Below are 22,503 nucleotides of genomic sequence, written 5' to 3'. Positions count from 1 at the left end.
ATAGATCATCAGGAGTGAAAAACTCAGAGCCAGTGGTATAGAAATGATGCACACATCCAGGGAGTTTTTAATTCCATTTATTTAAAACATCCTTTGCTTTGGATAAGGCAAAAGGTTTCTCTGAGCCTTCCCTCTGAGACTGTTTTGTGCATATGGGGACTTACACATCTCTATTAAAAAACGTGTATTTCTGTAAAACTTGTTGCAAGTCTTTTGTCTTGATTTTATAATTTCACTTTTCTAGAGCTCTATTCTGAAGTACCCAGACCCTCCTGGCAACGATCTGCCCTTCACAATTTCTGATTTAAAGAACTGAAATTTTGTTTTAAGCATTTTGGCCATTTTACAATGCTGTACTTGGAGAATTTGTCACTGGATTAACAGGTTATAATCTCTCTTCTTGTGCACCAGGCATGCAGAAGCATACAAAGTAGGCATTTGTATGTTTAATCTGTTAGTTGCTCTGGTATCTCTCATCAGTCAGGCACATGGTGCATTGTTTCAGTCATGCAGCTATTACAGATTTGACTTCTTTAAACTGTGCGCTGATCAGTAATTTTTGGTATCAAGAAATACAAAGATCTTTCAGAGATATGCTTGGAGGGGGTAATTTAAGCTATTGGCAAATCCGAGAAAGGCAACTATAACCACTGTGTGCTGTAACGTTTAACAAAGTGATCAGACTATGTGCATGGCAGTTGTCCTCTCTGTTATTGAAATGCTCCCACTGATTACTTTAACGGTATCGATGTCATCTCTCCTTATCTCCAGTTCTTTCCAGGAATGAGTCAGTTTTAGATCACTTCTGGTTTTGACCAAGTATTGAGATTTTACCACATTAATAAATTCTCAGTATAGCTGCATACTACCCTTCATTGTATTTCAAGTACTTGTTAAAAATACTGGTGCTTTTCACAAGTTAAATCTTTACCACTGCTTTTTAAAAATCTTTTGTGCTGATTCAGGAATAATTTTAGGGAAAACTGATTATTAATATGGCCTTCTCTGCAGCAACAAAACTGAGCTCTTTGTCTAAGTTATTTCCACCTGCCGATATATGAGAGCAAGTAGGAAGTGTGACCCTCCAAAAAGATAATGCAAGTGAATACTGCTTTTCACTGCCTATGCAGAGAAATGGGTCACTGAGAATTGAGGTTAAAAAAATATTGTTTGTTCCAGAGTTTGATGTTTGAATTAGCTGGGAATGAATGTAACAAGAAAAAAAATTGAAGTGCTGGTAACATTCTTTTGATTTGGCTTCTAGCATCAGTAGCTGGTGAAAGAGAGAAGACCCCATTTAAAAGCATGTTTAGGTGTAGATATATCTAAAATGTCTCTAGTTCTAACACCATTATGTCAAGGAATGATGACTTGGCGCTGTAAACCGGTGGATGGAGAGAATGGCTTAATGTTCATATGTCACTTCTAAAATGATAAACACAGTTTTGCAGACTTGCCTGGTGGTACTTCCATTATCAGCTAGTTTTCTTGTGTTTCTTCTATCACGCAACTTGTGCATTTTCTTAGTTTTACTGTTATATCTCATCCATTTTTTACTAGATTGGAAGCATTTTTTTTCTGTTAAGTCTTAAACAACTTGGATCTGGTCAGCTGTGGGTAGAACTGTTGTAAAGTCCCTTGCTGCTGGAGGAGCTGCGGGCTACCCTGGAGCTGCAGACAGCTGATCCAATTGTGGCTGTAACAATTCACTTGGCTGCTTTCTGTAAGGTAGACTTCCCTTTTTTGTATGGTAGGTGGCATACAGATAGTAGATCTTTAACAGGTAACTGCTGTCTCATTCCAACAGCTTAAAAGCCAAATGACAGTGTTTCATTGTGACACTGGCTGTTTTTCAGCCTTGAAAGCATCATTTGGCTGTGTTTTGCCATTAGTATTACTGCTACCTCTTGAAGTATAGTGATTAACAAGTGATTCCTGCATCATTTCAGGGATCTGCTTTTTACCAAAGAATGTGTAAAAATTAAATGGTAGTGACAGTGTTTTGTATATTTAACTTTTGAGTCCTATAACTTGATCTTGAACCACCATAGAATCATAGAATCTTCATGGTTGGAAGGGACCTTTGAGATCGAGTCCAACCACAAAAAAAACCAAAAAAACCCAAATCAAAAAAACTCAAACAAACAAAACCAAAATCCACACACCAAAAAATCCCACAAACAGACACAAACCAACAATCTCGGGCACTAGAGCATGCCCTGAATTGCCATGTCTACATGTTTCTTAAACACCTCCAGGGATGGCGACTCCACCACCTCCCTGGGCAGGCTGTTCCAGTGCCTGACCACTCTCTCAGTAAAGTAATTCTTCCTAATATCTAATCTAAACCTCCCCTGCCGCAACTTCAGACCATTTCCTCTGGTCCTGTCACTATTCGCTTGGGAGAAGAGGCCAACAGCCACCTCTCTACAACCTCCTTTCAGGTAGTTGTAGAGGGCAATGAGGTCTCCCCTCAGCCTCCTCTTCTCCAAACTAAACATGCCCAGTTCCCTCAGTGTCTCCTGATATGACTTGTTCTCTAGACCCCTCACCAGCTTGGTGGCTCTCCTCTGGACACGCTCCAGCAGCTCAATGTCCTTCCTGTAGTGAGGGGCCCAGAGCTGAACACAGTACTCGAGGTGAGGCCTCACCAGGGCCGAGTACAGAGGCACCATCACTTCCCTTCATATGTTAAAAACATTTCCTTCTTCCAGTAATGATATGGAGGCCGATAAGTTGTAAACCCATGGAGTTTTTTCAGAACGACTGAAGTAAATGGTAAAGTTCTTATGGACTTCAAAGAACTGTATATTTCAGGACTATATGGTACTAATACAGGGGGATTTTAGTCCCATTCTATTTGGTGGCAATCTGGAAGCAGGGCAGATTTCAAACGTCTGTTTTGCTCCTACCAAAAGTTAGCCAAAAATGCCCTTCCATTTAATCTGGAATTGACCTGAAGTTAAAAATAAATTGAGAAGAACCATCTCTCTCCACAATGTTGAGCAGACATGATCTGCTCTTGATAGTATGGAAGTGTGTAATGGAGGAGGCTGGATATTGATTGGTAAATGACAACTGAGGATGGAAGTGTTAGAGAGAAAAGGATTTACATAAACATGTGGTGAATCCTCAGGAGACTAATGGTTCTTTACAGTAATTGCGCTCTTCTGTTGTGTTTAAGTGATCCAAAAGGAGCTTTAAAGTTCTGTTTCATAAAATTACTTTAATAAACAGGCATCTTCTTATTACTGCTTGGGTTCTTCTGCGTGCAAGGTACCATGACTTCAGAAGGGGAAAAAAAAAAGGGGAGGCAGTATTCAGTAAATCATTGGAGTGGGCAACAGCCGTGAGTTTACTTTCTCAGTGGACAATAATTTACTGATTATTGCCCACTGAGAAAGTAAACTCAGTTGTTTTCATGGAGTGGTGCTGTCTCCATCTCTTTCAGTGCTATTGTGACCAGTTTTCTCCATGTGTAATACAGAGCATTGACTGAAAAATATGACACCTGTGGAGTAAACTAATGCTATAAAAGCCAGATTACAAAGGGAGCCATGTTTAACTTGTGTGTTAAGCCTTAGCACGTGAAAGTGAGAAATGGGTAACAAGTTATTGTGAGAAGGAAAATGACCTTTTGAATTTGAATAACATTTGATATGGCCAAATAACATTTGTCCTTCCAGCATTTGAATAGCAAGGGAAAAAAAAAAAGCAAGCAAAATTTCTTTTAAAAAAACCCAACACAACCACCCTAGTGTTCTGTGGTTTTCCCTTAATTATATTTCTTGCAGTGTGCACACAAAGATCTTGCCCCAGAGATGTAGAATGGAAGTTGGATGAGTACAGCTCTAGGATGTACAACCTACCTATCACTCTGATTAGTCCACTCCATTTTGATGTGAACCTCTGCTTTCTCTGCAGTCTAAATGAGCAAGTCATTTAAATGCTTCTGTGGTTTTAATTACACCAGCAACTGCAGTGATGCAGTGCAAATACCATACTGCTCGCCCTCGTTTCTTAAGCTATGCTGTCTTGTTTTTTCCATTCTAACTTAGTTTTTTTTTCTGTGGTAGTTTCAATGCAGTTCAAATTTTGGAGGGGAGGAGCATCTGTGAGACCTAAATTTTGCAAAAGTGTGATAAGTGTGATGTTTATTTCCAGTGTATGTTTTTTGTTAAAGCACACTGACTTTTAGACTTGTCTGGTGTCACTAGTCCCTGATGGTGGGGGAAATTCTGTTCTGGTGGGAAGAGGGCTTGTAGGAATATGGGGAGAGGAAGGGCTGGTTGGTGAACGGTGCTATGTGGCACCGTGTATTATGGTGGCATTCATAATAAAGTTTTAAAGTTTTAATTGAAGACTAATTTATTTCTGGTTCCAGAGAATAATACATATTCTGCTGTAGTCTCTTCTGCTACCCAGGCTTGTTAGGGTTTGACAAAACTAGCCACTGACATTCTAGGAAGCACACGCTTGATGCACTTTTTTTAACCTGTAGATCAGTTCTGGTGCTGAGTTATAACCAGTCATGATCTGAAAAGTGGATGGAAGGAATAAATATCTCTCTCTTCTGAGAATGCTGTCTTGCTTACAATTTGGTTAATTGGACCATGGCCCTCCTTGGTGCTCGTCAGGCCCTGAAATTGCAGGTGCCCCTTTTACCAGGCGACCTGTTGTTTACAAATGGTGCAGATGGTCTGGCCTCTTAACTACCTCCCCACATGGGCAAACCAAGGACCCTTGCCTGGTCGGAGCTTGTATTTTGTTGACTATACCATAAAGCATAGCTTTTGGGTTGGTTTGGTTTTGTTTTGTTGGAGGGGAGAGGGGGGAAGTGTTTTGGTTTGGTTTGGAGGTTTTTTGATTTTGTTTTTTTTTTGTTGGTTTTGTTTTGTTTTTTTGAAATGTTTTCACTTCTTGAGTGGCAACGTCCTATGTTCAACTGGAGCTCAGTAAAAAGAGAATGAAAGAAGGAAGATACATATATATAAATACATCTTCCTTCTATCTATATAGATAAAAGATACATAGATCTATTGCTGTCTATGTCTTCTTTCATATATATATATATATTTATTTTAATCATGCAGAAATATGGAAAAATAAGTGAAGAGAAGGTAGAATGTGCCCTAGACCAGAGCCGCAGCATCTGTTAAAATACATTTAGCGGTGAGAAAATGGGCTAATAAGAGTGAACTCATTGCTCCAGGAAAGCTCTATCTTTTGCTAATTCCACTCATCAGTCCATAGAAATAGGAGGGAAAATTCCTATGCCTTGTTAGGACTGGATAACCATAATAAAGAAAAATCTTATACTATTGAAAAGAATTGTTAGCATCCAAGATGGATAATGTTAGTGTTTAGGTAGATTAAGATCATGTATGCAAGTGGACAAGAATGGGGATGATGGGAACTAAGATTCTGGATGGTTTTTTCCATTGCAGGGATGGGAAAGGATGATTAAACAGTTGCATTAAAAAGTAGCACTTGATTAAGAAAATAAATAAAATTTCATGGAAAGGGATGTATTTGTGAAATGCCAATGGAAGTGACCAATGATTGAAAGCATGGATATCTATAGCGCCTGTAGTATAGTCTAGCCAGTGCTCGCTGTCTACATGACATAGTGATGGGACAGGTGATGATGGGGGAGTGTTTGTAATTTATGGTTTCTGACTTCATCTGAAATAAGAGAATGAAAAAAATCAGGGCATCTTGCTTCTGCTGTAACTAATCAAAAGCCATAAGTGATGAAGTTTCCATGCGATGCACGTGTTCTCTTTACTGTTTCACAAGTCAGTTTTGTTGATTACCATTCTGTTATCACCTGCATTCTTGGGCACTCAGCTCTGTGTATCGGTCTTTATAAACCATGTGTGATGATTGAGTAGCTAAAGTCTGAAAATTCAGCAAGTGGTGCAGAGATAAAACCTGTGTGTTCTTACACACATGCACACACCCTTCTTCTGGCTTGCCATATTTGAGATTTTTTTTTCTTATTTTGGGAAGGAAGAATATACTGTTACTTAGGTATGGTAAGATGCATCTCATTCAGGAATACAGACTCTCCCTGCGGGCTATGTGGAAGATGCTGAAGCTTGGCGGAATAGAAGCTGATGGTTCAGATAACTCTGCATAAGAAGTGGTGGATAAATTTGGGGAAAAAAGAAAAGTAGTAGTAAAAAATTAAAATCTGCTGCTTGATGTATATTCAAACTATCCTAGCATGATTTAGACCTGAAATTTAATTCCAAGACATCTAATTGTCTTGAATCTTACTTACATGATAGACATTCTGCATTTAAGGACAAAAGAAATAATGACATTTAATGTCTCCAATTTACAGTTGCATCGTTGCACAAACATGATTTCCTATTTTAACAATATAGGTCTTTTATCAAGAGTGTGGAACATAGTTAATTGACTATAGCAGGAATTACACTATTGTTAGGTAATTATTTGAAAGGCTTTTTCTTTAAATGTGAATGCCTGAAATCTCTTTCATGATTTAGGATTTTTTCAGTAGAACCGTGTCAATCTGAACAGCTGCATAATTTGTTTATTCTCTAACCCTGATTTTTGTAAATACCAGTATTGTTCTGCAAATAATTTCCTTCAAAACAGAGCATCTTTGTTTCGTATCCTAATGACAGGATGGTCTAAGTTTATAGGCAGGGGGCTAAGTGATGAAGTTGGCCCATGTGCTTTTTCTGGTTCTTGGAGGAAGCATTGTTCCCTAGAAAATCAGATCTAGCAATCTTAGTGTGCACATCAAGTGGTCCTGATAAAAACAAAATAATAATGGAGATTTGCAAAATATGTTTTCATAAAGTGTAAAGCTGTAAATTCTGAAATTATTTTGCAAGAAAGATGGCTGCCAAAAGTCTTAGCATGGCATGCTTTGGTATCACTCACCCTTATTCAAAGCAGTTTTGTGGAATTCCTCCTGTTTGAGGTGACAGCATAATGAGAAGCAACCTGCAGGAAATGAATAAACTTTAGTGTGCTAAAATGCACAAAGTATTTAAAATTTACTACTTTCTAGAAGAGATGAGCTGTTTTTATCCATGATAATCAAGGTCTATTAGTCTGTAATGGCACCAAGCAAGAAGGAAATAAGAGGTATTACAAGAGATGGCAAAAAAGTCTGAGCTTGCATTTTAAAATAGAAATAACTTTTTCACAAATGCATTAGAGAAACTGGGGACCATTAAGAAATGATGAAGAAGATAAAATTATTAATCACAGAGATACTAAGTGCCTCTCTTCAAATCCTATTTCTATTTAGCAGAAATAAAGTCTGTGTGTGGTGCTGCATGATAGGAATGTAATGGATGTAAGTAAAAAGAGAACTCCAGTGGAACAAATGAAATGCTGCTTGGAAACTCTGCCTACAAATAAATCAACAAGTCCAAACAGTTGTCACCAAAGTGTATCAAGGGAACTAGCAAACTAATGTGCAGTAACAGTGACACTAACTAGAACCAGGGAAGCGTCTGAAGACTGGGAAAGAGCAAGAGCCACTTTTAGGGGAGAACTCTAGTGTGTCTTCTATTTGGTGGAATATATAATGGAATAAATAATTTATGGAAATCAATAAACGTCTGGAAGGTAATGGAACTATAAGCAAAAGCACTTACAGGCTTCTAGCAAATTAATCTTGCCAAATTTCCTTTGTTTTGCTTCTCTCTCTGAATAGTAGTGTACCATTAAAGAGAAAACAACAGTGTCCTAAGTTCACAGTAGTTTGAGAATGTAACAATTCCAGATAGCAGAGTTGGATGGCTGAATACATATCAACCTTCCTTGAATTTTCACCTTCACTTAAACAAACAGATTTGACTTATTATCTTTCTATTTGGGACATTCTGCAGTTTGGAGACAAAGTAAAACACACCCCATTTGCATCCTGCTCAAGGAAAGAGTCTGTATCAGGAGCAGCTGGTCTTTCACATAGCTGTATCAGTCTGTTAGGAAGCTGGTTAATTTTGATGGGAGTTCATAATTACTTAGTGCCTTTTTATATGGTGGATGTTCTACTTATGGAAGGTCTGTGGAAAGATAGAATCTGACAGCCTAATGTATTAGTTTCTAGATAAATAACTCTAAGAGCACAAAATCTACAGAATTACTTCTCAGCTGGTTTTAGCGTTGGGCTGTGTGTGGAAAAGATATGCAGGCTGGGGCAAATCAGCACAGCTGCTAATAAGAAGCAAAACTTTCTGGTTTACCTCTGCAAAGGTGTGAGATAAAGTTTTTATTCCCTGGATTTGCTTCTTCAAGAACGTGTGCAGGAAATGAGTATCTAAGTCCGAGCTGCATTCCACATTCAGTCAAAACATATCTTACTTAAGAAGAATGCTAAACATCTTTGCAACTTCCCTTTTGGGAAAGCGGCACTTTTAACAAGCTTATTAGATATCATAAATTTCAGCAAAGGGAAGCGGATTGTCAAAAGGGAACTCAGAGATGGGTCATATGTTGATTTTTTTTTTTTTTTTTTTTTGACAGCAAAAAAAAAAAATCCAGGTTTTTCTAAGGGAGGGTGGGAGAAAGAACCAAGATTCCTACTAATTCTCTGTTGAATAAAAATAGACAGTACAATATTGCATATAGTGGCAGCAGATTTCTACAACAGAAGGAAATGAGCGTCATAAAGCTGTACCTGGCTGGCTGCATTATCTGCAGCTTTGTATTAGTGATCTGAAACTCCTATTGTTTATTTAGCGTAGAATTTTGGGAACATGAAACTTCTTCAGCTTTGAAGCATTCAGTGTATTCAGTAAATGAGTACTTTTCATTTTAAGCACTGCATGCAGCATGCTTATTTTTCAGGGTTTGCTATCTTGCTTTTGTCTGTGTTGCCAATCATTTTGGTTTTTTGTGTTCCAGTATGTGGCTGGTTTTTGACTTTGTAATATTTTTATAAGTATTTAGCAAGTGATAATAGCTGTAAGTCACAGCTGAGTATGCCTGCCTATTGGATTTAGTTTTCCCACAGCAAGACTTCATGGCCTAGTACACTGAAATATGAGCTTGCATACAGTTTCCTTGCTGAGGAGAAGAATAATGGACTGCAAAACACATTCTGTTGCTATTGGCTTTTCAAGTGGATTGAGCTATTCATTGGAAAAAGAGCATGCTACAGCAATTAAGTTCATCCCTGTGCTCAGTCGGCTTGCCGTTTCCGAAAATGAGATGGACATCTATTTTGCAAAGAGGCTAATGTTTTACTGGTAGTAGAAATTATTAACTAAAACTGAAGCTGGAAACGTGCAAGGAATGGAGGCTTGGAGCACAGTATGCGACTATAATGGAGTTCTTTAACATAGGTGTTAGGTTCCTTATGACTGTGTCATACGCTGAACTGGTTAAAGCACTTCGTGGCAAACAGGAAGGTGGAAAACCTTTGGCTTTCATGCTCCGCTGCTTATTTTATGCATAGATAGAACCTTACTGTGGAGACAATGGTGGTCAGTGAAAGGAGTTGCTCGTTTCAAAACAGATTTATAAACACTGTACATCAAACACTGCTTTTCAGCATTTAACGTTTACTAGATGGTTTGTCTCTTCAATGAGCATCTCTGTATACATGTCATCTGTTAGGGAGCTTTAAGTCCATGTACATATTTTGTTACCCTTGGAGGAGAATCTCAGATTTTGTTACCCATGAGAGAATCCCAGAATCTCCAACCCTGAAGATTCTGAGAAGGGGTAATACGTACTATTCAGACTATGTTGAACTAGTAGAGTCAGTATGGCAGAATGTCTTTTGAACATGCAAAGGAAAATATTTATCAGAGGACTTTATTTAATTCTTTAGGTTACCCAAAGCACTTTTCAGCTTAAGCATATCTTTCTGTTAGTTTTCCCCAAAATACTGGCATGAAAATGCAGTGGAGTCTTCAGTCTGGGTTCTTTGGGAGAGCAACGTTTTTCAAGTTGAGGAAATTCACCCAACAAAAATGCAGTTGTCAATGCCATAAGTATTCTTTGTGTATAGGAACTGAATAGTTCTTCTGTTTTGTTCTTCATTACATTTTAATGTATATACTGAATGTTTTTCAGGAACTCCAGGAAAGAGCTTAATGACATACGGTTTGAGTTTACTCCAGGTAGAGGTAAGGCTCCTTCAATTGAATTATGCTTTTATTGCTCAAAAAGGTATTTCAGAAATTGGTTACTGCTTATAGTTAATACAAACTACCTCTCTGGAATGTTTCCTACTGTTTAGAGATTTATATTGAACTTCACTTGAACAAGAATGGCAGATGTATGTAAATTCTAGTGGCAAGTTTGCATAACGTATAGTATATATAGTAGAAGACTTCATCCACGATATACTTTATCAATTTCATGTCTTGTTGAAATGATGTATGTGGCATATAAGATGTTGCATAGCAATATTTACAGAATTGGAATTTCCATTTTCACATTTGGAAAACATCGTAGGAAACAGAATATAGTAGCCATAAAGGTGTATGTGGTGATGGTGGTAATATTCGAGTTACTTTCCCGTTTGTAATAAAAGAAGATCTGTTAACAGTTATGAAGTGCACACCATTTTTCAAATGCTGACTTCAGCTGAAAGTTGAGTTGCATCTCTAGATTTGATATCATCACCAGAAATAAAGTCTGGCATGGAAACTGTAAGCTATACTGCGTGCTTGTAGGACTGTATTGTCTTTCCAGTGCTATGAGTTGTAAGAATTTGTAAAATTTACTTTTTTTTTTTAATAAAACCAAGGATTAATGGGATAAAAAGCACAGGAGACAGATATATTGAGTAAGAAGGTATCATCTTTGTTACATAGCAACCCTTTGAACTATGAACACATTTCATATTTCTCAGAAGTCAGTATTCACTATATTTAGAATTGCCTTCAAAGAGCTTCCACTTAAAAATTAATCCAGATTGGAAGAGGTGACTCTTTTCCTCTAAATCATAGTACTTTTCCTGTGCAGTAGTTCCATGCATGGATATACACTCTGATTTGGCAATGGGTAATAACGAAAGAGATCTCTTACTTAATTGGGCACATAGCACCCTGGTTTATTCAGTCATCAAAAGAATTACTTAAATACTCTCTAAGCAGTTACATAACCCATTCGAGAGTTCTTACTTGGTCAGAAACAGAGGACACAACGTAATACAGTAGACCAGGACTGTTCCTAGTAGTCAGTCACTGAGGCAGCCAGGTGGCGGCTATGATTCTCATCTTCAGAGCTGTCCAGAAATTGCAGCTAGCTTAGCTATAGTGGTTTCTCACCTGTGTGTTTTTCACCTGTGCTTTCGAGTCAGATGTGTAACTGACTCGAAAGCATGTGCTCCATGCAGGTATTTGGTGTTGAGGCCATATTACAGTTGAGACTTAGCTGGCATTTAGGCTTGTTCCTGCTCTTTCCTCCTCCTTACCTCTAAAGCTTTCTAAAGTCTTTATTCAGGAGCACAGTATGTGCTAGTCACAGGAACTTGGGAATTAACCCACTCAGGTACAGCAATTGATACAAAGTTGATCCAAAGCTCTGAATTTCATGGGTCGCGATACTTGAAAGCTATTTCAAGCCTAAAGCTCAAAATAGTGACTGTTCATGTAACTCCTTTGCCCCCCTGGTAAAAACAAGAAAGCCTATATTGCACATCTCTCTCTAGATAGGCAGAACAATGGAGGGGATAAAGAAAACAGTGAAAACCACAGCAAAACATAGTTCGTTTTCGTGGTTGTGAAGATACTGAATTTGGAAACTGTGTAGGAGTACATAGTTAGGAGATAGAGGAGAAATGCTAGTGGCCAGGAAAGGTCTGTAGGGGGTTTGCAATGAATGAAATGCTCACCTCATGTGATTTGCTGTATAGAGGCTGATAATTATCTTCTTTCCTCCCAATTAAAGATAAGTTTGAATTCAAGCCTGCCTCCATGGGTTTTTTGGAACTAAAATATATTTTTGTTAAATTGCATTGGATGACTGATACTTTTTGTTGTTTTTGTGGACTCTCATACTTGTTCATTTCACCTTTTGGACAGACACAGCAGATGGCGTTTCTCAGGAGCTGTTCTCTGCAGGCCTGGTTGATGGCCATGATGTAGTTATAGGTAAATTACATTTTTGTTTGCAATTATGCTCTAGTGACAAGTTTGTGTTAAATGGATGTGAAAAATGCTTTCTCTAATGCTGGTTTTCACAAAATCCTTTTCGTCCTAATTTTGCTTTCATGTATGCATAGTTCAATCAACAAGCCAATTTTGATACCAGTCCAAGGATTGCTTTTGGAAGTCAGAACTCTTTAGTGGTTTGAGAAGGTGATATAATGTAGGTCTCCTAAAGGATTATTTACAATTCAATGATTGATAATTTTTATGCTAACTAAATTTTTTTGTTTAATGATAAAATGATTTTTCGGTTGGATTTTGCAAAGTGTCCTTTGGCAGCTCTGAAGTTAATAAGTATTCTGCTAGGGTTCATGGAAGTAGAAGCAAGTCAGAGTTTGGGATCTGTGGAAATTGCACCTAGAGATAGTATTTCTATGGTAAAAAAAAAGATAATAAGAAATGTCTTCTAGCTGCTGATACTTCTGGCTGAAAGATACTTCTCTGTTTTTCTGTTCTGTGCTTCAGTAATTTATTTTTTTTTGAATGGACTTCAGTGCCTGGCAAAGATGATTAATTTGGAAGTGCGTATTTCCTGCAGCTCCTTTTCTTCTGGTTGCCTAAGACCATGAGATACATAGTTACCAAAATCACAGGGGAGCTAGTAGATGATAAATGTGTGAGAATTGAATCGATGAATACTAGCAAATCAATCTTTGTGATGCAGTCAAAGAAGTTCTTATAATTGGTTCAGATACCATTACCAAATTCCTCAATGATATGGAGAGCACTTTACAAATCTGTGAATTCATATGACTTTCCTGGAAGATTATCTAAATAGTTCTCAGCGCCTTTGTCAGGTAGCTAAAGTATTTCAGAGAGAAGCCAATACCTTTTGCTTTTGTATGTTGAGAATACAGGTTGATTCTAGCTGATAGAAGAAACGAGCCCTACCTATGATTTTATTTTAACTTCTAAAGAAAGTATTGAGGGGAGGTTCGCAGACAGCACAGGCTAGCAGGCACTCTCCTCTGAAAGTCACTCCTACTACGCTGCTACTGTAAGGGTTCAGGGGAGAGGGGTAACCTGGCCTTAGGTTGTTGCCTTTTAAACACCCAGTATGAAAAATGTCATTGCTATACTGCTGATTATGGTTTTGTTGGAATTTTAATTGCCAAAAGATACTTTTCTTCATTTAGAAATAATAAATAAATAATTTTGGGGGGCTAGGAGAAGAATTGTTATCTGTTGGCTATCCCACCTGCCTGGGCAGTCAGCTGGCGCTCTGTGTTGCACAGAAGTCAGAATCAGAACTTCAGAACTGGCAGTGCTGCAGTGCAAGTCCTGCTGGGACCCAGTAAAACCCCTTTTACCTTCCTCACTCTTCCCTTTTCCTTTTGCTGCAAAGTTCTCTTCCAGTGTAAAGCGCTAGTACTTCTATGGAAACAGCACCATGAATGGGATTTGTTATCATCTTTTGGGGGAGTGATGGGGAAAGGCAAATGAAGATAGATATCCCTCATAACTGTAGTGATGGGTCTTTGATCCTTGAAAAAGCACAAATATTTAAATAAGTATGGTTTCCCCTAGCAGACTTGGTTAGAGACACTGTGTAGTTAATAAAAGTTTATTTCCTTGCTTAGTTCCTGTTTTGAATTGCATCAGACTTTGATTTTTAGCACTGTGATGATGGTCCTTTCTGTTCTTTCCTGTTTTTAAAAAAATGTAAGGAAACGAAATTTCTTGTATATAATTTAAAGCATTCAACTTAAATTTCATTTTGTTAATTATAATCAGTATACATTAATTTTTCTGTGATGTTGTAACTTACATTCCACGGGCACAAATTCTGGCTTGATTTTGTACTATAATTTTCACTTTTCTGTCTGCGTCACCTGTGATGTTGTTCAAGTTTTCAAATACGTGTGAACATTGTTATCTTCGTAAAAAATGACTTCAGAATTCATGTTTTACTGAAAGACAAGTTCTGCTATATGCTATTTCACTTTTAATTAAAAAAAAATAAAGTTGGACTTAAGTTAGAAAATGTTTGTGATTTGCTTTTAGAAAACTGGTTAAATATTGTATGGGCTTGGAATGAAACAACTTGCATGCAAGCAGATTGTTGCAGATTTCAGAATTTCACTATAGCAGTGCAGTCCTAAGAAATATTTCAGTCCCTTAGTTTAAAGCAATAGGTCATATAAGAGAGCAGATGGTGCTGAAAATGTAAATCTGCTTACAAAACTAATTTTCTGTGTAAAACGATTTTGCCACCTTGTTCACTCAAAATTAAAAGGTTTAAAATCTTCGTATATAGAAAGAGGGGAATAATATAGAAGAGCTTGCTTCACCTTCTGACCGTAAGAACTGGTTCCATTAGCTTCCAGATTGAAAGCAGCTGATAAATTACCTTTCACTGTTCAGCTGAAGCATGCAGAAATTCAGCCTGTATAACATGAATGAAAACGAAGTTCTGAGTCTCATAAAAGTTGTTCCTGTAGTTTCTTTTAATGGATGTTGGAGTGTGTAGAGGCTGGGAGAAAAAAGAAAGGTGAAAATACCTGTGCTTGTGTTGAACTCAACAACTTGTTGGTGTAACAGTGTCTGAAAGGACAGCTTGAATAGGAGTCAGCAAAAGCTGTTGTGGAAATATGTGAGCAGAAGCTGTTAGTGGGGACCAGCTGACGTGTAAGTTTTATAGAATTTGCTGCTAAGCATCAGCACGCTTCACCTTTTGAATCTTGCTGGATTTGCTTCACTTAACACAGGCTTCCCAGGAAGATTTCCATTCTGATAAGCAATAAGTTCAGCTACCTGTTCTGCAGAGAAGCAAAAATCCCATCTTGCATGTTCAGTTCTGGCTATGAATGACTGGTTTCTGTTCTTATTGACAGTAGTATTGTTTCATAGGAGGTCCCTAGATCAAGGGAATCAGTGCAGAGAATTTCATTTAAAAGCAGACTAGAGTTTGCGTTTGCAGAGGGGAATGAGTCTTGGGAGCTTATATGTAGGCATTGGTGTCTAGCTGATGAGGTATTTTTCTGCAGTACTGAAACAGCTGTGTTAAATCATATGAAAGATCTGGAATATTTTCAAAATACATTTTGAGATGAAATCTGTCTCGGTGTGTATATGCAATATACATATATTAGCTAGTAAACATTCATCTAGTAATCCTTTATTATATTTTTGATACCATAAAGGAAACTCAAATCATATCAACAGTCAGTTCTGGTGAAGATCACATAGTTGCAATCCTTCTTCACTGGTGTGTACAATGGGCATATAATATCAGTGAAGCCTTAGGCTGTAGTTAATCTTCTAGAGGTGTTGCTTAAATTTCAGAAACTAAAGGTGTATTTACAGTTATTAAGGTGGAGTGCGTTAAAAAACAAACCTTCCCTTCCTGAACAATGCTTAAACAAAAGCCTTGATATCCATGCCATCAAGAAATGTGCAGTCACCCTTCACTCTATTAATGTACCTTTATTTTGTGTATTCTTGTCAAAAAGTACCTGTGAATACTTTGAGCATCATAGCAGATGTATCTTCACTTCTAAATACATCAGACATTAACTACTGGTAAATGGGTATCTTTTTGGTGCTGGAGCCAGACCCAAGTATCCACTTAGTAACCAGGGAAACAGTTTTCAGTCAGTCAAAACAAATGCTTCCTGCTGAAAGGCCTAATGTCTTTAGAAGAACCAACTGAAAACCCGATAGATCATATTTTGAAATGAGATCATATTTTGAAAGTAGCAAGCTTTTTCATCAACATCTTGAATATTTTCTTAGAAGTGTGAATACAGTAGATGCCATAATAGTTGACTAAGGGATTTGGGATTGTGAGAAACACCGGCTCACACTTAAAATTTTAAAGAGGACGAAGTCACTGGAGCAAAGGTTTATTGTACGAAGCAGCGCTGAATCGGGTGCATCTCAAAGTAGAGGCACACACATCTTTAGTTTTTTAGATATTTTATACCTTTCTTTCCCGGCTGCCTGAATACCTGCCTCTCTTCTCATTGGCTGAGAAGTTGGAGCTCACATTCTTCCCGACCGCCTAAAGACACAAACCTTTAATTAACAATACATTGTTTCACAGTTTCTGCTAATATCTACTGTCTAATGTTAGTAGTTCTGCTAATATCTACTGTCTAATGTTAGTAGTTACAAACATCCTGGTGGTCATCTTCTTGATCTAGTGTCCATATCCTTCTTTTCTTCAGTCACCCCCCAGGTGGCCTTTATCCACTTATCACCTTCCACTGTCCTTTGTTCGCTTATCAGTCTACCATCAATTCGGTTCTCCTTACCTAAATGGCTTCTTGTAAACCAGAGTCTCTGGGCCATTCCAGGGTACTTGTAAGGATTAGTTAGATGCTATAACCGAGCACACAAATAGAAATATACCAAGTAGCTGAAGCAAAATTCAGCTCATTTCTCACAGGATTGTTGGATTGGATTTTTTTAAATTTTTTTTTTGGGGGGGGGGAAATAGCCTTTTTATTTGGTACAGTTACTGTGGTAAGTAGACAAGACATAAATTGGGATCTAGAATAAAAAAAAAATAATGACTGTGGATGGGTTATTTGGACATGTGTGCAGAGAACGTGTATTGGACCAAATCCAGAATTATGTTATTTCAAGGGATGTTAAACAGTAAGTAACATATATGGTTCCCAATTAATCACAGTATTAAAGCATTTGAAATTGAAACAGCCGATTGTCTTACAGTATCGTGTCTGCTGATGCTGAAGGTGCTTTCATACTAAAATGGAAAGATGAAAAAGCAGAATCTCAGTTTGTTAATATACTGTCTGTAACAGCAACTTAACTCATAGTGGCACTGATAATCCATTTCATTAAAAAGCCATAGGCAGTGAATATCCTTTTGCTTTCCATGTTTTGCTGTGCATTTGCTTATACTGAGTTTACTTTGCTGTTTTGCTAATCATCTTTAAAACTGAATCAAGTGATGCCTCTTGTTCAACTAATTCCAGCTTATCATCTTACTGTAATCGGAAAATTGGATAGGGCTGCAAGAGTAGAAAACATACTGCATTAATTTATGTTGTCAAAGAGCAGTAACGTTGCTATGGGTAGGTGTCTTGTATAGCACTACCATTTGAAGGGAGCATGTTTGTCATTTAACGTTCATAATGTTTTGAGATGCACTGATTTTTGTAAGCTTTGAGGGAATTTGGTAGAAGTTCTGTTTTTTCTTGTCTGTTTATTCTTGTGGTTCAAACTGAGTGAAACAACTGAATTTTTAGTTCAGTGTGTGTCCTGGTGATAAGGCCTTGTTTATAATTGATACCTAGTAATTGTATGCAGAGAGGCTCCTGTTTATATTTATTGCTGGAACAGCCCAGGTCAGCTCACTTTGTTGTGTGCCGCGGTGGAGGGTTGGAAGTGGAAAGGCGTAGAGGGGTTGCACCTGTGGGGAGGAGTGGACAGGACGGGTGACCCAAAACTGACCCATGGGGTATTCCATCCCTTCTGCCCCATGCTCAGTATAAAAGCTGAGGGATCAAAGGGGTCAGCCTCTTTCTTCAATGGCCGGCGTCTGAGGATGCCTCTGGCTGTTTGTCTGCCTTTGATCCCAATCCGCGCGTTCTGGAATCCAGTTCTCATCCATTGCTGAGTCCAGTCTGGGACTTTCCCAGTGCCTGCCAGTGATGTGATCATCATCCTGGGAGCTTGATATGGTTTTGTATATATTGTATATATTTAATTATTTTATTTTTATTAATATTTCCATTAAAGTAATTTAGTTTAAAAGAAAACTTGTAAGTCTCTCTCTCTCTCTCCCTCCTTGGGGAGAGCATCTGTCATTTATTTCAGTGGCCAGTATGGCCCAAACCTCAACAGTGTATCACGTTTTTATATGTTCCAAAGCTCAATGTATCCATAAAATTTCTAATGAGAAAATGCCTTTAGAGACCATAACAACTAATTTAAAAGGATAGATTAAATACTTTATGTTCAGTTTTTAATATATTATCCAGAAAGGAAACTTACAGGTTTAATGAAAACCTGACTGTATTTTGTAGAATACAAACCTGACTGTGTTTTGTAGAAACTCTTGTGCTTTCAACATGTGCTCATAACTCCATATCTCTCTAGCAAGATATGCTCATGCATTACAGATAGGAGACTATCTCTAAAATCCCCAGGGTTTAACTTGGGACTTAAATATTTCAACACATCTGGCTCATTTAGGGCTAATGCATTGAAGGGTGACTCATAATGACTAGACTGCTGGGAGTTCTGGAAGCTTGAGGTACACCCGCAGGTAATCAAGCTTTGCATCTAATTGTGCCTTCAAAGTTATTTGAGCTATATGTGTTGTACCTAAAAGGTGCACTTGAGAAAGTATATTGTGTGAAACTGTCTGGTTTCATGCAAGTTCTCACCTTGCTGAATTTTCAGTGTGGTAGAACCTTAAAAGATTCAAGGTTAAAAAAAATAACACTGTGTTAGCTGAATAATTACTACTGCTGTAATGGTGGTTGTGGTAGAACTATAAATACGTGATGTTAGAAGTTCTCCAAGTGTGTGACTTATTCTCTACACATGTGCGTTTATATATCATAGTAAATGTGTTTACCTTATAGCCATGATCAAGTAAACAATAATTTTTATTTACTTTAAGAAAAAAAAAAAAGGTGGGATTGGCAGTTGCCTTCAAAGACAGGTTTTTTGGTTTTTAGGGTTTTTTTTTTTCAGCATGCAGTCTATCAGTTCCTACTTAACTGTGTAAATGAGGAATAAATCCATCTGTTTATTAATGGAATTAGCTTGATTTTAGCCTGATACAGTAAGTGATAAACTCCTAGGCCTGAAGTGTGTTCCCATCCCTCATAAATCTGAATTGTAGTTTCAAGGCCTTTCTAGTTTAAAAAACAAAAAAAAAGACGACAACTGTGAATTTGAATCAGAAATTGCAAAGACAGCAATGTAAGTAATGTTCCTATTTTCAGTAGTAATTTAGTTGCTGTTATTTGTTTCCTTGGCATTCACTTCTCTGCAAGTGGTTACTGTGTCAAAATAAGGATTTATTGAGGTTCTTCAAACTAGAGGTAGTCCATTTCAGAACCTAACTCCTGCACACCAGGGAGTCTTTTCTAAATATATTTTTCCTTGTTTCAAGTTTCAGATATAAGGTATTGAAATAGCCCGGCAGCTATTTCATCTTCTTAATAGTTTTGTCAGAACAATATCTATAATTCATAGCAGAAGTCAGGACAGGAGGAGTTGTGAAGATCTGATTGGGAGAGGAGATTACCAAGTAATAATATGCATAGCAGAATGTGACCTGCCTTATTTCTGCATAGACCTAAATTTCAACTCTAATCCAGCATGATGAAGGTATTTGTTAGAGCTGTCTTCAATATCTTGATGACTGTCAAACTGTTGTCAAAACCTTTGTCTGAAAGCTAGTGCTTGCTTTCTGCATTCAGGCACTGGCAAACAATTTTTTCAGCCTTGTACTCTGACTCATTCTTCTGTATGGAGAATTTATGAGCACAGTTTACTGTAATATCTAAGGCTTGTTAAATATCCCTACTAGCAATTGTTGTACAGCAGGTCTAAATTTTTATTTTAAATGTTCATTTGAGACTAGATTGAGGTTTAGAATGCTCAGGATCATCAAAGTGCTTTTCTCAAAATGAAGGGAAAATTGTGAAACCTGTACATACTCCTCCCTCATCTTCCTGGATAATCTACCCCAGTAGACACATGCAGAATCAAGGTCTGAAATAGATAAATATTTAAATATCCAAATATATCCTACTTATCTTCTACAGCACTTTTTTAAAATGTGCAGTGGTTTGCCTAAGTGTTCTTCACAGACTTTGGGGGTGGAAAAATCAATCTGAAGTATCAACCTTCTATTTTTTTCATAAGTTTCTGGGAAAAGGTATAATTTGCCAGTTATATTAATATTTTAATTTAATCAATAAAAACAGTTATCACAATATCAGTAATTTTTCCTTTGGTTTTTTTTTTTTTTCTCATCGATTGTAGAATGTAAACGTTACCTTGTGATCAGATACTCATACTAAATAATTGAGAATTTGGGAGTTTAGTAACATGTTATTGGAACTGAAATAGGTAGATTTCTAGCACTAACTTATTTCACTTTCCATTTTGTTACAGTGCTCCTGTTTCATAAAATATACTGCTTCTGTTGGGTGGAGATTTTTCCATCAACTACCTAAAGAAAAATGAAATCTTATGTATTACTTTCAGTCCTTCATTTTCCAGTTTTTGTCTGTGACCCCTGAGTATTAATACCCCATGTTAATGGATCTTAATGTGAAGACGTTTGAGGTCTAATATTATTCTATAAACTCTTTTATTTTTTCAGTTTGAGCAAGGATAAATGTTTAAGGTCTTTATTTGTCTGTAGAGGTCAATCAGGAATATGTATCTCTTGATGTCTCTTCCATGCCTTTGCCTGTTCTACTCTTGAATAACGGCATAACTGGTTGGTTGTTAAAGCTTTGGTCCCACTTTCTCCCCCTCCTCCTATTTTGGAACAAGATACCCTGATGCCAACTACTAGTTAACCTACTTAAAAATGTCTAAAAAGATGTGTACTAGCCTAAACCTTGGTTGTCTGTATAGAACAAATGAATTAAAACCCAAGTTAAATCAGCACAGATTTTGGTACTCACTAGGCGTAGCACACTCTGCACCTGTGAGTATTGTGTGCATAATTTGAAGTATTGCTTGCCTCTTTTCTGTTGCTGTATGTTGGGCTGTTCTTCAGGATGTGAGGATCGTTTTATTGGTACAGTTCTTCCTTGTGCCTGGTACCTTATACACACATGAAACAGCATACATTCCTGGGTTTACAATGTTTATATATAGTAATGGGGCTCAGAACCCATATGAACCACAGGGCTCAAGTGGTTTTAATAATTACTTTAAGCTGTGGGAATTGCACTGTGAAATTGTAGTCCTGTTCGTAAGGATGCTGTAGGGGGCCTTTTACAGTCTCCCAGTGTTCGTTTCAAGTGAGATCTGCTGTGGCCTTTCATTGTCCTGTAGCTGTCCTCTTCAAGCTGTGTTTTGTGATTGCAAGGCTGCAAATCAAGCTGTTGGATATTAAAATATCAAAAGTTGAAATGGAGGTAGTTTCCACTGTCTTTATCTATATCTACTGATTCGGCAATGTACTTTGAGAATTCAGACAAATTTGTGAGCCTTAATCTCTCTTTGATAAATTCCTAATGACAGCCTCTTCATAAATAATACATTTCTAAATGTTTTTAATGTTTTTCCCTTATCAGTGTCCAGTAGCTTCTTCGGAAGAGAAGCCAGGCTTGTTGATCTTTCTATTCTCTTTTATTTCTTTTTTATAAGAATCATGTCTAGCTCCTTGCAGTCCTCTAGCAATAAACACTTGTTAGTTAGCTGTCACAGATCTCAAAATGCTTTAATATTTCCCTTGCTACTGTTCTCAAGCAATATAAACAAAAAAAGGGATTTTGACTAGCATCCTGAATGTGTGAACTAATGGAATCACGCTGCACTTAAAGACCTTTTTGACCTCTCTTTTAAAAAGCCTTTTAATCTTTCATGCAGACAGTTCGTGAGCTTTAAGATAATATTAGTTAATAATAAGAAAGTCAGAGATCTGGAGGAATTGTTACCAAAAGTTCTAAAGGTTGATTGCTTTGACAGTTTGCATAATATGCTATAATCCAGTGCTAGCTAGGGTTTAAAACTTAGTTTTGATTTTATTATGAACTTACAAATGCATGGAAACCACTGTGCAGTATGAAATGTAAGTGAATGTATATATATTGCAGTGAACCTCTTGCAATATGTGAAACCTCCTCAAGACCGTGCATAATAAATTCAGCCCTTTAGAGGAAAACCCTACCAGCAGCTAAATTTTCAGGAGTGATGATTCCATTGAAAAGTATTCCCTGTCATTCAGGCATCCTGCTTCCTAAGACCCGTACAGGAGAATACAGCATTAATCCACAAATCAGCAGACTCCCAGGGCAGTTAATTATGTAGAACTCCATGTATCAGATGAAAATGGCAAAATAACTGCCTACAGTTGGGGAACAGGTAATATTTGAAACAATCAGGAGAAAAGCCAATAAATCTGTGAAGCTTTGATTTTGGCCTCTAACAGCAATACTGTTGATGAAGTAAGGAGCGGTTGAAGGTGGCTATTTCTTATAGACCGAGTTGTGGACTACATAAAAATTATATCACTTTTCACTTATTAAAAATATTTTTTCATTTTCTCAGAGCTTACAATTTTTCAGGTTTTTTTGGACAGTAATTTGGTGCCTGAATAATGTTTTCACTTTCCTCATATCTGAATTTCAGGATTAGAATATGCAATAGCTTTGCAAACTGTTGAACCTAAGCATAC

At 37.3% G+C, this 22,503-nt stretch overlaps 1 protein-coding gene across 1 annotated transcript in view; it reads left to right on the top strand.

Moving 5' to 3' along the window:
- The window catches only part of STK39 (serine/threonine kinase 39), a 104,237-nt gene that overhangs the window by 70,714 nt on the left and 11,020 nt on the right, over positions 1 to 22,503 (top strand). The window contains exons 15-16 of the mRNA XM_074145126.1: positions 10,072 to 10,124; positions 12,030 to 12,098. Of these exons, the coding sequence (XP_074001227.1) occupies positions 10,072 to 10,124; positions 12,030 to 12,098 (122 nt within the window). The remainder of the gene's footprint in view (positions 1 to 10,071; positions 10,125 to 12,029; positions 12,099 to 22,503) is intronic.

Source organism: Numenius arquata, chromosome 3 (assembly GCF_964106895.1).
Source record: "Numenius arquata chromosome 3, bNumArq3.hap1.1, whole genome shotgun sequence".
NCBI classification, from domain to species: domain Eukaryota; kingdom Metazoa; phylum Chordata; class Aves; order Charadriiformes; family Scolopacidae; genus Numenius; species Numenius arquata.
Note: the sequence above shows the minus strand (reverse complement) of the source record. Positions and strands in the feature narration are given on the sequence as shown.